The 13,224-nt window shown below is 36.9% G+C and overlaps 1 protein-coding gene across 1 annotated transcript in view; it reads left to right on the top strand.

The window, feature by feature from the left end:
- Positions 1 to 10,670, top strand: part of clmpb (CXADR like membrane protein b) — an 87,918-nt gene extending 77,248 nt beyond the window's left edge. Inside the window, exons 4-7 of the mRNA XM_083552472.1 lie at positions 1,428 to 1,595; positions 5,026 to 5,148; positions 5,326 to 5,467; positions 6,498 to 10,670. Of these exons, the coding sequence (XP_083408598.1) occupies positions 1,428 to 1,595; positions 5,026 to 5,148; positions 5,326 to 5,467; positions 6,498 to 6,810 (746 nt within the window). The 3' untranslated portion in view covers positions 6,811 to 10,670. The remainder of the gene's footprint in view (positions 1 to 1,427; positions 1,596 to 5,025; positions 5,149 to 5,325; positions 5,468 to 6,497) is intronic.
- The last annotated feature ends 2,554 nt before the right edge of the window (positions 10,671 to 13,224 follow it).

Raw genomic sequence — 13,224 nt, 5'->3', positions numbered from 1 at the left:
TGTGTGTGTGTGTGTGTGTGTGTGTGTGTGTGTGTGTGTGTGTGTTTGAAAGAGAGACTCCAGGCAGGATCAATAAAGAACTGTAGGGAAGCACAGGACTGTACCGATTGTGTATGAGCCACATGAATATTTCATCTACTTCCTTTTATTTATTTAGTTGTTTGTTTGTTTGTTTGTTTGGTAATATTCTAACCTGTAAACAATCAACAGTTTAAAGCTTTATATAGTTACTTTATTCAGGAAGTGTCTAAGGAGGATTTTACTGCTTTTGCTCACACATGACCTTGTTCTTTCCGTCTCTCCCTCGGATCCCTTGTGCTTTTCTCCACATGATCTCACTACTTTTCTTTCAAAGATGTGTTGTTCATCACACACCTTTTTCTTGTTCTTTCTTTTAGTTTTTTAAATTTTTGTCTTCATCCAATTATTTCAATATTTCCTCTATTCTATTTCACTTCTCTCCCACACCCTATTCTTTTTACTCTTCAGATCACACTTTTTGTTCTTCCTAATCCCTCTTTTTTCGTTTCACCACTTTCCCATTTTCTCATTACTCTTTCCAATCTTACATTTTCTCCCCCATTTCTTTGTATTTTCTCTCTATTCCCCTTTATTATATTTATATTAAAATTTCCCGTCACTTTCATTTTCCCACTATTCTCTCAAATCATTATTTTCAATGACTTTCTCACTATTTTCCCCATTTCTGCCATGTGTACCATTTTTCTCCATGTTCTCCTTCTGTTCCAAATCTCAAGTTTTTCCATATACTTTTTCTGTTCTTTCATTGTTTCCTTTTTTCCTTTCATTGTTTTTCTTTTATTTCTCTCCCTAATCTCTCACTTTCTCTTTGCATTTAATGTCTTTTGTAACCTCTGCCATTTCATAGTTCCTCAACAGATTTCTTCATTATTTCAGTCTCCTTTATTCCTCTTCTTGTTTTATTCTCCTTTTCACATTCTCTTGATTTTCTCTCTATCTCAATCTTCTCCTTTTCTCTTACTTCTCCACATTTTCTCAGTATTGTCTCCCAATCCACAAACCCTCATTCCTGTTTCTGATTTATCTATATATTCTCTTGATAATTTCTCATATTTGTCTCACATTTCCCCCTTATTTTCTCAACGCTGTCTACCTTTTCTCTCCATTCTACATTTCTATTATTCCCTAACCCTCTTCTGTTTTGACATTTTCTTTTTTTATCCCTTTTCCTACTGCCACAAATCTTTAATTGATTTTTCTCTCCCACTTCTTTTTAAATTGTTCTTCCCATTCTGTGATCCTCTCCTCGTTATTTAGCCGTTCATTTTTTCACCTTCACCCACTTCAATTCTTTTGAAGGTATCCTACAAATCTCACTGTTCCCTCTCCGTTCTCTCACCACAATTTCCATTCTTCTTTTCTCTCTCCTTCTCGATGCTGTGCAGTGAAGCCGTCTAAGCCGCGATGTTGGATGGAAGGGCACTTGCTTGAGGGCAGCGATGTGAGACTGAGCTGTAAGTCTTCCGACGGCTCTGACCCCATCTACTACAAGTGGGAGAGAGTTCTGGACAAGGGCAAAAGCGTGGGAAAGCTGCCGGAGTTCGCTCTCATCGGTGAGCATGACACCTACACATACTACACTGAACACTGCACTGAGGTCTCACACTTCCTGTACGCTGTGGGGTCGGTGTACCACGGGTCAAACATGAGAACCAAATATCCAGTTATGATATAAAAGTGTTTTCCTGCAGTAATGGAAGAAATCCATGTAATGGTCTGTAACGTTTACACTTCATGTTCAGTTGTTTCTCAACTATATAACAATTTCAGCCCAGTCTCACGGCATTTCCTGTCATATATTGATATTGATCGTGTTCATGGACACAAATTTCACCCCTTTGTTCCATGTCAGGACGACTTTCTATGTAATGTATTTCAATAGGTAGTATTTTTGGTGCTTCTGTCAAAGTTTTCTTTTTGCCACTGGATACCACAGATGCCTTGTTGTTTTTTTCTCTCATTTGCTAATTATTTTTTCATCTTCCAGCACCATTACTCAAAATTTAAGCAGGAGATTTTATTGTTTTTATTGCTTTATATTCAGAAAGCTACTCACTATTATAAACTATCGTCAGTGCTTCCTTCCAGTCAAAATACAGTCAATATTTTCTCCCGGTTATATATCCTGTTAGCCTTCACCACAGCTTTTTGGACTCACAGCTAAAAATGCCCTACATAACTTTAAATGTTAACGGGTGTAATGGGTTAAAAGCCACATGTCTCAGGAGTTCATATTAGAAATTGAATGAAGATATCATGAAAAATGCGATTCCTACAATGATTTATCTGTGACTATGTCTGGTTCGCCCCTCCCCTCCCGTCCCTGCCCCACCCAACCCAGCCCAAATTTTAGGACTTACAGCTGAAATGCTCTACCCAACTTTAAATGTTAACAGTTCCTGAGAAGAATGTGATACATACACAATTTAGATACCTTTGGAAAGAAGCTTTACTGTTAATCATCAAAGTTGATATTGCTCAAAAAGATATTAAGTTATAGACAATGAAGTGCCATGAATATACATTTCCTGCATTGAACATTAGTTTTATTTCATATAGAAATACATGAAATCAGTAAAGTAGCAATCCAGAAATTAAAATTAATCCTAACCGTATATTTTCTGCCTTATTCTCTTATAAAAATATGGAGAAAAGAATTACCTTTGGCAATTCTGTCTGCATTACCCATGATCCTTTGCCTCCATACGGGGGCACTCGTGCTGAGTGACAGGAAAAAAGAGGGAAATTCGTGTCCTTGAATACGAATTAATAGATTCAAGTTTGTGAGACTGTGTTGACAAATTAGACACAACATATGTTGAAATTGAGAATCCACTGAGGCAATTCTAGAGGCTTACTCATGTCCAGTGGTTAAAACATTACAGAGAGGTCAAATCAAACAACAAATCCACCAAACTCTGTAAGAAAACCTCAACTACACTAAACCTCCCATCCCTCATTTCAAGTCAAAGTACCACTTAACAGCCGGAGCACAGCAAATATAACGACCAAACTTCTAAATTTTTCAAACAATACAACAATATACCCTCTTAATATCAATAAGCATAAACATTCACAAACGATCCCAAACTTAAACATCCACAGTGTCTAGCAAGCAAAAAAATGCAGTCCACAGCTTGGCTCACACACTGCTATAACATACGTGATAACAAGAGACAACTTGCATTATTTACATTCCACAATGCGACTATAAACAGATAAATCATTTAATATATGTAATAATAATAATAAAAAGAAGAAGAAGAAGAAGAAGAAGAATACCACCCTAAGTGTTATATTCCTTTCTTAATTTTTTATCGTTAGTTGACTCAAGCTCATTAATAAATAACATAATGAACAGAGGAGCTTTTGCTCTGAATCTCGACACCAAACCATCACCAAAACTCCTAGACCCTGAAATCATGCTTTCTTGAGGCTTCAATAAAATTCTTGTTTCAGTGCAAAGTTTCAAGCTCAATTTTCAAGTTAAAGTTCATTTCTACATTCTTATTTTTCCAGAACTTAAGAATTAAATGGAATTATGTGTATATATCCACGATGATGAAGCCATCTGATGATGACAGTGGCAAGAAAAAAACTCCCTTATATGGTATGAGGAAGAGGAATTTTAATGAATAAAATAAAACCTGAAACCTTTGTAGATAACACATGAAATTTAGATACTTGGAAAATAATGTGTATTTTGTGAAATTCGATAGTGGTCAGATGTTCAATTAAGCGAAAACATGCTACATATTATAACTGATAATGTGTGTGTGTGTGTGTGTGTGTGTGTGTGTGTGTGTGTGTGTGTGTGTGTGTGTGTGTGTGTGTGTGCGTGCGTGTGTGTGCGTTCAACACCTGTTTACATCTCTAAACATCTCAAAACTAAAATCCTTTCTGCCGGACCGTGCCCTTACAGCAATTAACTATCCGCACCAAACACCACCTGTTCATCTTAATTAGTTGTCTTTGGCTGTAAGACTGAGCGAGGGATAAGGAAAGGGTAGAGCGAGTGAGCAGTATGTGCAGGATGAGTAAACTGCCGTCGAGGTTCAGAGTGAGGAATGGTTTGTCTTGTGTGTCTCATCACCGCTCGTGTTGAGGAGCATACGGACTGTTTATGTGCTGAAGGAAATTTACACACACACACACACACACACACACACACACACACACACACACACGTTCACACATTACAATGAAATTTATGTATAATTTTTAAGACTGTGCTATGCATTTTGAGGCAATTCAGTACATAAGAAAACCTGACATCCCATAATTTACACAGGAAACACTTCCACATTTCGGAGTAATAATGTAGTAATAAGTGTAGTAATGTGGGTAAAGGGCTGGTGAGATTCACCGATTTGCATCAGTGCATTAGTATAAAACTTAACGATGGGATGCATCCATGTAAAAAAGTGTGCATCGGATACAAGTTGACATTTAAGCTGCATTTTTCTGGAGACAGAAGATCTACAAAGACCTATTTGTGAATGGGGTCATGGGTTAGAAGTCAGAAGGCACTTAAGTGAATGTGTGATTTGCTGTCTGTCAGAACCAAAGCAGTAAAAGTGAACTATCTGTACCATATTGATTTGCATAGCATCATATATTTTCCATTGCATCGTATTGCATTGTTTTAAATTAAACTGAAATCAGATCAGATGCATCGTACTAGTTAATAGGGATAGTGAATCGTATCAAATCGGTAGCTGCTTTATACTGTGTGTATCTTTAGTGTATCGTTTCTTTGGCTACGCCTGCACATCCCTCATGTGTTAATGTTTTTTGTGTTTGTTTTTTTAAGAAATGAAGCAGCATAAAATCTTTGAATCGTTTCATTTTATTTATATAACATAAATTTTTTTTGAATTTTCTAAACACAATGTTTAATATTTAGTGTCTTTGTTGACTGTTTATTGCTTATTATCGATTGTATATCAATCGGATTGGTATTTATGTATCTTGTTGTTACAGATCTGAAGAACCCGGAGATTGTAACGTTGAGGAACCTGAGTCAGAATAGCTCGGGTGTGTACAGGTGTACAGCCAGCAACGATGTGGGAGAAGAGAACTGCATCATCGAAGTTACTATGCAGTGTAAGTGGACTTGTATGTGACTTCAACAAAGAGAAATGTATAATTTAGGGGTTTTTTTGTAAAGAAAGAGAGGCTTGTGAGAAAATGTGTGAGCGCTTATAGGCTCTTTATTATAAAGAACATTGGAACAATAAACGTATAAAAAAAATGCATCTGTATCCACTGTTTTGCATGAAGACGTCCGAGGTGTTGGCGTGGTAGCCGGTGCTGTCGTCGGTGTGTCCTTCGGCGTCCTCATTATCATCCTCATCATCTGGCTGGTGTTCCGCAAGAAAGAAAAGAAGAAGTATGAGGAGGAGGAGACACCCAATGAGATCAGGTTTAGATCACAATTTATATGCCGATTTATATTCGGGTTGGTTAATTGATCAACTCTGGGAGTGAATACTTTTTTGCACTTGGTCAGTTCAGATTTTTTGTTTAAAAAAAATGCCATGATCATGTAAAAACCATAGACTGATTTCCTCCTGCTTGCTAGATATGCATACGCTTCTGAATCACACACACCGCTTTTGCATCTGTTGTGTGTTTTGTGGCAGTCAGGCCTCTCAGTAAGGTGCCCTAATGGATATTAAAGCATTAGTGGTGCTCAGTGGTTCTATTATTTCACAGGTAACACCCTCACAGAGCTCTGCAAGCAAGTTCAGAAAGGTTAAACACTCATCCATCTCTCTAAAGTCTTATAAAGTCTTCTTTACAGTATTGACATGACTAACAGAGCATTACTGAAGTGTGGTAACATACATTGGTCACATACTGTAGTTTTAGTCTCCTGTTGCTTTGTAATTTTGATCTGGGTCGCTGGAAAATGCTCGATTGGGACGGGATCAGATTGAACTTCTTTGGCTTTTATTGGTGAAAGGAAGGTTTTGTGTTTATGATCATTTTAATAGCTAGCAATCAGTGCTTTATATCATTCTATTAATAGATTGTTGTCTTGTGACAAAAATGGTAATATGAACATTACAGTCATAATAAATTATAGTACTTTGGATACTTAAGTACATTTGAAGGTACTTTTTACTTTTACAAAAGTTTAAAGGCACCACTTTTACTTTAAAGGAGTAATATTTGTTTACTATACTTTAACTGAAGTACGTGTTTTGTTTACTTCACCGCTGCTTTGCTTGTTTTCCACAGTCTTAATGAATATGTATGCACTTAATTATGATTGTCATGATCGTATATTTTAGCTCTGTTAGCTATTGCTTTTATCAAGCTTATTTAATTAGGCATCCAGGTATTACACTTGTCTAGTGGAGTAGCTAAAGAATTTATGAGCAATGCAGCTGAGAATCTTATATTAAACTCTAACCTGTGCCTCTACTCTGCCTTGTTTGTTGCTGTAGGGAGGATGCAGAGGCTCCAAAAGCCAAGCTTGTTAAACCCAACTCGCTGTCATCCTCTCGCTCGGGCAGCTCTCGTTCTGGTGCTTCGTCCACCCAGTCCATGGTGCATAACACGGCTCCCCGTAGCCAGCGACCCCGGCCCCCGGCTATCTGCACCCTCAAGGAGAACGGTCAACCTCCAGAGTTCCTGCACTCCTCCCCAGAACCGCCTACCACCCCCAAATTCAGGCTGCCGAATCCATCTGTGGGCTTGGCCGTGCCTTCAACGGGGACCCTCATGCCCCCGCAGAGCAAAGCCTTTCAGACTGTTTAGGGGAAAGGAAAACAAATATATCTGGACAAGAAATACACACTGACTTGTCCAACTGCAGTTATGTCAGTTAATGCAACTACCATGTAAAAAAAATTACAAGAAAAAAAAATAGGCATAATATGAAGAATTAATACTCTAACGAATGCATACATTACATAAAAAATGCTAAGTGCTTGCTCGCTGCTGAACTGTACAAAAAAAACATTTTCCTGTCACTCCCTATCTTTTTCTTTGTCTCTACATCCTGCGCTCTTTGCCTGTCTGAAGTTTTGTTATTTTTATCATTTTATTGTTGTTGGTTTTTTTTTTTTCATTTTCTTTTTCGACTTTGGAGGCTTATTGAGCGACGAGATGGAAAGATTTGCCCCAACTGACACTTTATTTATTTATTGAAAGTGAAGGGGCAGAGAACGCCGGGGCGACTCGAGTTTATGAAATATCAGGAATGACGGGGTGGGGGGGGTAACGACAAAGAAAACGTGGAAAGAAAACGACAGCTCATCTTGTAGAAAAGACTGCAAAAATCGTAGTCGCTAAGACTTTCCTTGTGGAATCGTAGAATATGATGACACTTAAGAGTTGATCATATTTTCTGCTAACTTGCAGGCAAGGAGATATTCAAAATGGCACTTTTTTAAAATAGATGCATCTCCTGTGACCACGCTTACAGTTCAGCGCATAAAGACACATGCGTTAACAAAAACTATGAGATTTGCCTATAGAATTTAACTATTTTATTCAGAAATCACTCACTGTTGATATGTTTTAACATAACACTGTGGGACAAATTTATCTGTTTTACATGTATGGTGTCCTGCGATGGACTGATGTCCCGTCCAGATGCCTCACTCCCAGTGATAGGCTAATAATTGATCCTGTCCAGGATAAAGCGATTACTGAATATTGAACTAATTAATTTTATTTTACATTTATACACATACAGAGCCCCGTTGTTTTGTAGTTATTCACTTTCGAGTGGCGATAGCCGATATTTGTTCACATTCAACACTTTATTTTTAACTCTTATTGCTTTCATTTTGCATCATTTACAAAATTATTGTTATAGGAAATCTGGAAGATTTTCTGCGTGGTATAATCTTGAATGTGTGTTTAACCCAATGTAGCCACGGCTTGTATTTTGTTTCCTTCCTAGAATATCCAAATGGTACTATTCCAACACTTTGAGGCACAAATAATATATAAAATGACATCACAACATTGTGGAGATGAGACCGCAGCGACAGGAACTTATCTCCAGCACTGGTGCGCATCAGGGTTCTACTGTAGGACCTTTTTAAAATGTGCTGTAACAGGCCAGCTGCCTCTTTGTATCAGTGACTTGTCTGTATCTCTGGCCAGTGCTGCCACAAGGCCGACTATTATCCTTATCCTAAAGTTCCTCAGATCCACGTAGGTGCATTTAAAAACACACAACTAGCCTATTTTGTGTGCCTTTGAGATTTTACTTTTATCTATCCAGTGCACCTAGTGACCCTAAATAACAAGCTTTGTAAAAACACTGGGCCTGTGCATTCTGGACAACAAGGATGGGATAACAATCTGGACATCGAGGCAGTTCCTTTCATCTAGAAATAGTGTACAGTACAGACAATGTTTTATATTGTACATATGAATAGAATATACACATAATATCCTTTATGTTATTGGGTGGGTTGATCAAAAAACAAAAAAATCGATACTGTAAATAAATATGAAAGCTTTTTTTATGAAGTATTCAGAGATCCGTCTTCTCTGGGAGTTGGTAGAACTAGTCTCCTTGTTCTAAATAGCAGCCTGTCCCTCTCGCTGTCTGTATAGACTCATAATAATACATATCGATGGTTCATCTGCACATTTCGAATCAGCCTAATTCAGTTCTTCCACTTAATTACATTAGTTGGTTAACAATAGACATCATCACAAAGCAGCTGTGCAGAAATATTGATGTAGATTTAGGGCCCTGATGAGCAAGCTAGAGGCGACAGATAAGTATGAGAAAGGAAATCTTGAGAGGAACCAGACACATAAAATCATTACAATATAATTTTTTAGGTTTTTTTTTTTAAGCAGAGGTTCTCAATTTATCTCTACAAAAAATAAATCCCACAATAGAGTTTAAATTCTTCAACATTATTTTAATGTGACCAATGATATTTGGCAATATATTAGAGCTGTAAAGGATTTTTTGTGTTTACTGAACAGAAAACATTCAGTCCCAGCTAACATTATTAATATGCAGGAGTGGAAAATAACTGAGTAATTTCTTTTTTTTTTTTTTATTACAGTAGTGTTTCTTAAATTTTTTATATTGTTGCATCTCTCAAAAAATCTCTTATGCGTAATGACTTTACCTCAAATTCAGGTTTGTTAATTATTAGGAGGGGAAATTTGTGTTTGTATTTTCAGCTATTGCTATAAATGGGTGTCTGAGGATAACATTTTATATGCTAGGCTAAATAAAGACAAAAAATTAGGCATATACTTCACCAATAGTTGTGTAGTTTGAGCAATTTCGCAAAAAATAAAAAATAAACATTTGAAAAAGCAAATTTAGATTAACCTGGCTCAAGTGGTTAATCTTGACTTATCTTATATAACTGAGCAGTCTAAGGTTAAGGGCCTGACTCAGGGGCCCTGCAGTGTTAGGTTGGTGGTATTGTAGGTTGCTGGAATTTGATCTTATGGCCTTCTGCTCGGAAGTCCTACATCGTAACAACTAAGCAACCACTTCAAACAGGAAGAATGGCAGCATGAATAGATGGCATATGACCTGTGTTGCCAGATCTCGCAAGACAACCAAATGACCATGTCAATGAAAACAAGCCCAAAATATGCAACTTCCCTCCCCAAAACAAGCAAATTTATCAAATTTCAGAGAGAAGTGATCTTATCAGGTAATTAATTTATTGTGCATTTCACACAAAAATATTTAGAAAATATTGTAGGCTACCATGTCATTTTTTTACGTGTTTTGTACAAACCACTTGGCCAATGAAAATGAGGAATTAATAAGTACAAGTGAAATCTAATAACTCCATGTAAATAGCTGATTAATAAAGTATTCAGAGATCAGTATTAGGGGTAAAAAATAAATTTGTAACATATCAGTCATCTGCATGCCACTGATGGCAAGAGTAGGCCAGGGCTGGCACCACACTACTACCAACATGGTCAAAAAATTAAACACTGATGTTAAATTATTAACACATCCCTGAACAGACAGATTACAAAAAAATTCAAATTTTGAGGTCACGTTCCCGTTTGTCCCTGGCGTTGTTAATTCAGATTCACATGACAAAAAAACTAGATAAAGTTAAAGAGCAAAATGTTTCAAGTTGCATCATGTCGGCAGGCTCTATGTTAAAGTAATCGTAAGAAGAGACCACAGTTTAAACCACAAGCCCAAAAAAAAGCCACCTAAATATTTTCAAGCAACTTTACAAAAAACAAAACAGCTGAAAGACGATTATAATAAATAGACTTGGCAACCGTGCATAATACCTATGTAAATTATACATTTACAGAATTGCAGATTCCTTTATCCAGAGCGAACTACAATTGTTATTTATCCAACTTAGAATTTGAGAGTTTATGGCTTTGCTCAGGGGCCCAGCAGTGAGAGCTTGGTGGTGATGAGATTTGAACTTCAGATTAAAAGTTTAACATCTAATCCAGCATTAATTGTGGATTTGAGAAAGAATCATACAAAGATGATAATAATAATTTCAGTCAAATAAGTGTCAAAAAAAACAATGTCTAACTGTTGATTTTTGCATTAATTGTAAAACACTGACTACATTTTGTCTTTTTACACACTTTATTACATTGCAACAAAGAATAAAACAACTTTGACGTGTGTACATTTTTGAAAATATAAATATAAAATATAATTTCCTCAGTTCATTTTCCACCCCTGGGAATTTCTTTATTTTATGGTCATTTATGTTCTAATTTTAAGCATTAAATTTATACATAACTTTTGATCCAGCATGACCCTGATAAGTATAAACCTGACGATTTATGTTTTTGATTTCACTTGGATTAAATCCATTTAACCCAAGAGACCAGTTAAACCCAGAACCGATTATAAGACAATAAACATAACTCTTTGGGGTATAATGGTTTGTGATTCCTACAAAAAAATATATACATATCTCAATAACTAAATAAAATATCATAACCTCCACCCTTCATCTTTTCTCATGAGATAGAGAACCATTTTCAATCCACCTCCATTTTAATATTTTGTTTCTCTAAAACTCTGTATGTAATGCAACAGATTGCTTTTATGGAATTTACATCTTCCTGTAACCTTTCTCCATAATTGTATTATATACACAGGCCTCTTGCTTTAAGAAAATATCCACACACACACAACAATATATATCTATCTTAGACACACAGACACAGACACACACACACACACACACACACACACACACACACACACACACCTACGTACGTGTATATGTTTCCAATTTAAGCAAGTGCTTGTGGAATGATGTTGCTGGGTGCAGTGGCATCACTAAGTGTGATGGATGTGCTGTCAGCAGGGTCCAGGATGAAGGATAGAGCTGAGCCAGCAGGGCACACGAGCGAGGCGCTGTGTGGCTTTAACCCCACTCTACTACACAACATCTACACATCAAACTACTCAATACGACAAAGTGTGTGTTTCTCTGAATCCCTATCCTCCTTGTGGCCCGCTCATCATCCGCTTATTGTACTAATGTACTGTATTGTAGCACTTCGACCTGAGGAAATGAAAACAAGCTTTATGTCTTCTAGCTGGTCTTCTCATCAGACTCTGGGGGGTCTCAGGTGGCATTTCAGCCAGTTTATGAGGCTCGGTGTCCAGCGGCACCACATTTTCTCATACTTCTACTGATTTGAAGATCAGGAGCTAACTCCAAAATGGATCCAGGATTTGACAAAATCATTTGATTGGGCCAGTGGACGTTTTAATGCTAAACAAAGCAATTTTTAATAAGAGAGATGATTAAACCTGATGTTGTGTAGAATCGTGTCAACATCCGCGCTGTCCTAACTGGGTCATGATTGCAGTGTGTAGGTTTCAGAATTGAAAGTAGTAGCTGGTTGATTAATGGTTTTAGTCACAGGCCTTTGGATATGAAGGTTGTGAGTTCAAATCTAAGCCACACCAAGCTGTCACCTCTAGGCCCCTGAGTGAGACCCTTAACCCCATAGCTGCTCATTTGTTTGATTGGGATCAATGTCACTAAGGGATAATTTATATGTAAAATAATGTAAATGTCAAAAGAAAGACCAAAGAGTGTCACAGTCAAAACTTTACTACTCAGTGAGGATTTAGTTTTAGATAAAAGTAGCAGCTAAAAAAATTAAATTATTTGTGCTGAGGTCTGAGAAAACCCTTCACATTATTGTGTAGATTTCCCTTTTACCTGTGTCTCCTTCCAAAGCATTAGTATTTCAGTCAGAAAAAAAGACAATTCTCTTCAAAGATTGAATACAATTCAATTGAAAAATGTCCGAGCTTGCTGTATACGTTTTATAACCTCAAATATTTCTAGAACAACAAAATGACTGGAAATTTTAAAGAATTCTATGTGTATGGTGTGAAATGAGTTTATGAGCATCATCCACATCAGTTTGACTCATTTTCTGAGGTAATAGTCGCTCGCCGGGTTTAAAAACTGCGATCATTGTTCACACGAACATCGGCGAGGAAATTTATCGCCACATGGAATCTGATCACAAAGTGAATTGATTAGGATTATGTTTGTTTCATTATTGAAAAAAATATTAACCTGTGAGAGAAAAAGAGACACTTGTTTTGGCCACCTGGCTCAACATCAGCATTCAATACACTCGTTTCTTACACAGAATGACCTTTACAGGATGATTGAAAGGTCTAAGTAACAACATTAGCAATACCAATTGGTTTTTCTCAGACCACTATACATTTGGTTGCAAATGTTTAAGATACTGTATGGTCTATGGAGAAGATTTGGAGTTTGCGTTGCTTTGGTGTTTCCATCTGTATCACACAAAGTCTCCGTTGAGCAGGGCGAGCAGACGCCATTAAATAGCCCCCCACCATTTTTCTCAGCTGTAGCTTTATGTTTTTCTCCTCAATCCATTAGTTTTAAGGGTGATCCAATCTTGTAAATATAGCCACAAGCTAAAAAAAAATGTATATTTTTACGGATTGAAATATTACTACTTTGTTTGCAAATAAAATATTTAACAAGTTATTTTTTGTGTCATTCGAATCTCATTCTAAATAGCTGACAATCAGCGAAACTTGGCTCTGGATCATCACCGTTTTGATGAAAAGCTGAAAAAATTCAGATTGAGACACGAGAACGAAATGTAAAACGCACCACCAAGTCATTCATCCAGCACTGAGGAACCAATTTGGTTTCTGTAATT

Source organism: Silurus aristotelis (genome assembly GCF_946808225.1).
Source record: "Silurus aristotelis genome assembly, chromosome: 10".
In the NCBI taxonomy this organism is placed as follows: Eukaryota; Metazoa; Chordata; class Actinopteri; order Siluriformes; family Siluridae; genus Silurus; species Silurus aristotelis.
Note: the sequence above shows the minus strand (reverse complement) of the source record. Positions and strands in the feature narration are given on the sequence as shown.